General features: G+C 35.4%; 1 protein-coding gene across 1 annotated transcript; it reads right to left on the bottom strand.

Annotated features, from left to right (window-relative positions):
• LOC109821479 lies at positions 213-692 on the bottom strand. Its single transcript, XM_020387667.1, has one exon. It carries the CDS (start codon positions 690-692, stop codon positions 213-215), a length of 480 nt encoding a protein of 159 aa, XP_020243256.1.

The raw sequence follows: 2,439 nt of genomic DNA, 5'->3' as shown, positions 1-2,439 counted from the left end.
TTCGAGGGAGGCATCTCATCGCCACCGTGAAGAACCCAGAATTAAACAAAGGGGAGAATCCAGATCATTCTCTTCTCTTTTGTAATCAGAAATCCAATTGTAATCGAGAGTAGAGAGAGTTGTAATCATTCTTTTTCTAAGCAGTTAGAGAGAATAAAATCAAACGCAATTCTTTCATTCATTTTCATCATTACAAATTTTCCCACAAACAATCACATGCCTATTTCATTAGTATTCCCTCCCTTATACTTATCACAATAATCAACCCACATTTCCCAAGCTATTTGATCTCTACGATTCTTCCATACGTTTCTTGATTCTGCTTGCTCCCTTTGAGTTTGGGGTTGAGAGAAATCAACAATATTATTATCATCTTCATTAGCAACTGTACCTTCATCATCTTCGATCTCAACGGTCTCATTGAATATGTCATCATCCGGGTCAACCATTGCAATATAATTGTGAAGAACTGCACAAGCTAATACAATATCCACTTGCGCGCGAAAAGGGTAATGAGGTTTCACGGTGAGAATTTTGAAACGATTCTTCAAGCAACCAAATGTAGATTCAATCTTAGACCTTAAAGAAGAATGTCTAAAATTGAATAATTCCCTTCTATTTTTAGGTGTTCTTCCTATTTGTTCCTTCAAATGGTAACGAACACCACGATATGGGGAGATAAAACCCGGCATGGTCGTGTATCCCGCATCACACAAGTAATACTTTCCTACAAATGCATGATGTGAAAATGTTTAGTAGAATTTTTTGTCAATTCATCGAATAAACCAATATTAATTAAAGTAATTACTTAAAATTTAAGATTTGATGAAATTACCATCGTATACTTTCAAGCCATGAGGTTGTGGCCTACACAATGCATCTTGGAGGACTCTAAAGTCATTTGCAGAACCTTCCCATCCAGCTAATACGTAAGTGAATAACTTGTTTGGAGTGCAAACCGCTAAAACATTTTGTGTAACACCTTTTCGACCACAGAATCGTGGTTGAAGACTAGCAGGTAGTGTAGCATCAACATGTGTACCATCTATCATACCAATACAATCCTAGAGAACAAAAAACTACAATTGAATCTTTTTTTTTTAAATTAAATGAACATGCTTTTAATCACAAATTAAAGAGAGAATACCTTGAAATAAGGATAGTATAGAGGGTTGCTAAGGATCTCCTGTGGAACTTCATTCCGTGCTTGTCTTAAAAAGCATGGCCGTATGTGGCAAATAGCTTCTAACACTTTGTTGAAATACCTACTCACAGTCTCGCCAGATCTAATGAAATGTGACCTAATACTTCAATTTTTAGTTTTATGCCCCAAAATATTCAAAGTCATAGCAAGTTGCTCCTCCACTGTAACATGTCTTGAGTCTCGTAATAAATCGTTGCTCCTCAATATCTCTGCAAGCTTCATAAAAGCACCACTTCGCATTCTAACATAGTTGACACAACTATCACTAAATCCATTATATACGCGATCCAGGTGTTGTTTTCTATTTTGATATTGTATTATTTTCTCTTCACTAGGACCTGCACGTATAGATCTACGTCTACTTTGCATTCTCCTCATGAATACCATAACCATAACCAAGACAGATAGTACAGCACCCGAACACATATTAACTACGGTTTCTTCATCGAGATCACCATCCATCTAAAATACAAACGTCATATTAAAGCAGATAGTAGCAGTAAATGAAGATGGTTGTCTAATTATATTGCTAAGGTCCTACGTGCAAAATAAAAAGACAAAGCTATTAGACTTGGGTTTAAAAATATATTTAGAAACTAATGCAGACAAAATCAGGTCACATTGTTCAATATGATGACTTCAAGCCTAGTCCATGACCCACAATTATAAATACATATTTTTCTCTTCTTATCCCTAGGTCAAGAAAAATGGTAACTACAATATGTGTACATATAGAGAAGAATGCCATTAATAAGTCACTCAAATGAGCTATCGGAGATTTTACACACTTAAAGCTTATAGTTTGTCACCACATTTAATGTTTGCCTTCAAATTAATCATCAATTTGTTTCTTAGTTCGTATTCAGTTCATCAAAACCCAAAGCCATGCTCAAGAACAAGAAAGTCCATATCTATGTACCTATCAACTAATTGAATGCAGACAAGTAGTTTCTAACCATAAAAATTGATTCATTTCCCATCATTCAAAGAAATAAAATGTTTTTCGACTATACTCATGTTACTAATTTGTTTTTACGCAAAGACCAAATGAAATTGCTACTAATATTCATGTTAGCGACCAATTTTCTCAAGAACAGCGATCGTCAGGCCAAATCCCCAAATCAACCGCAAGAACAAGAACAGCGATCGTCAGGCCAAATCCCCAAATCAATCGTAAATCAACCGCAAGAACAAGAACAACGTTTAGGGTTTTTTACCTGAGTAGCGACCAATTT

The sequence above is a fragment of the Asparagus officinalis genome, chromosome 8 (assembly GCF_001876935.1).
Source record: "Asparagus officinalis chromosome 8, Aspof.V1, whole genome shotgun sequence".
Taxonomy (NCBI): domain Eukaryota; kingdom Viridiplantae; phylum Streptophyta; class Magnoliopsida; order Asparagales; family Asparagaceae; genus Asparagus; species Asparagus officinalis.
The sequence above is the reverse complement of the archived record's forward strand: the minus strand, read 5'-3'. Positions and strand labels throughout refer to the sequence as shown.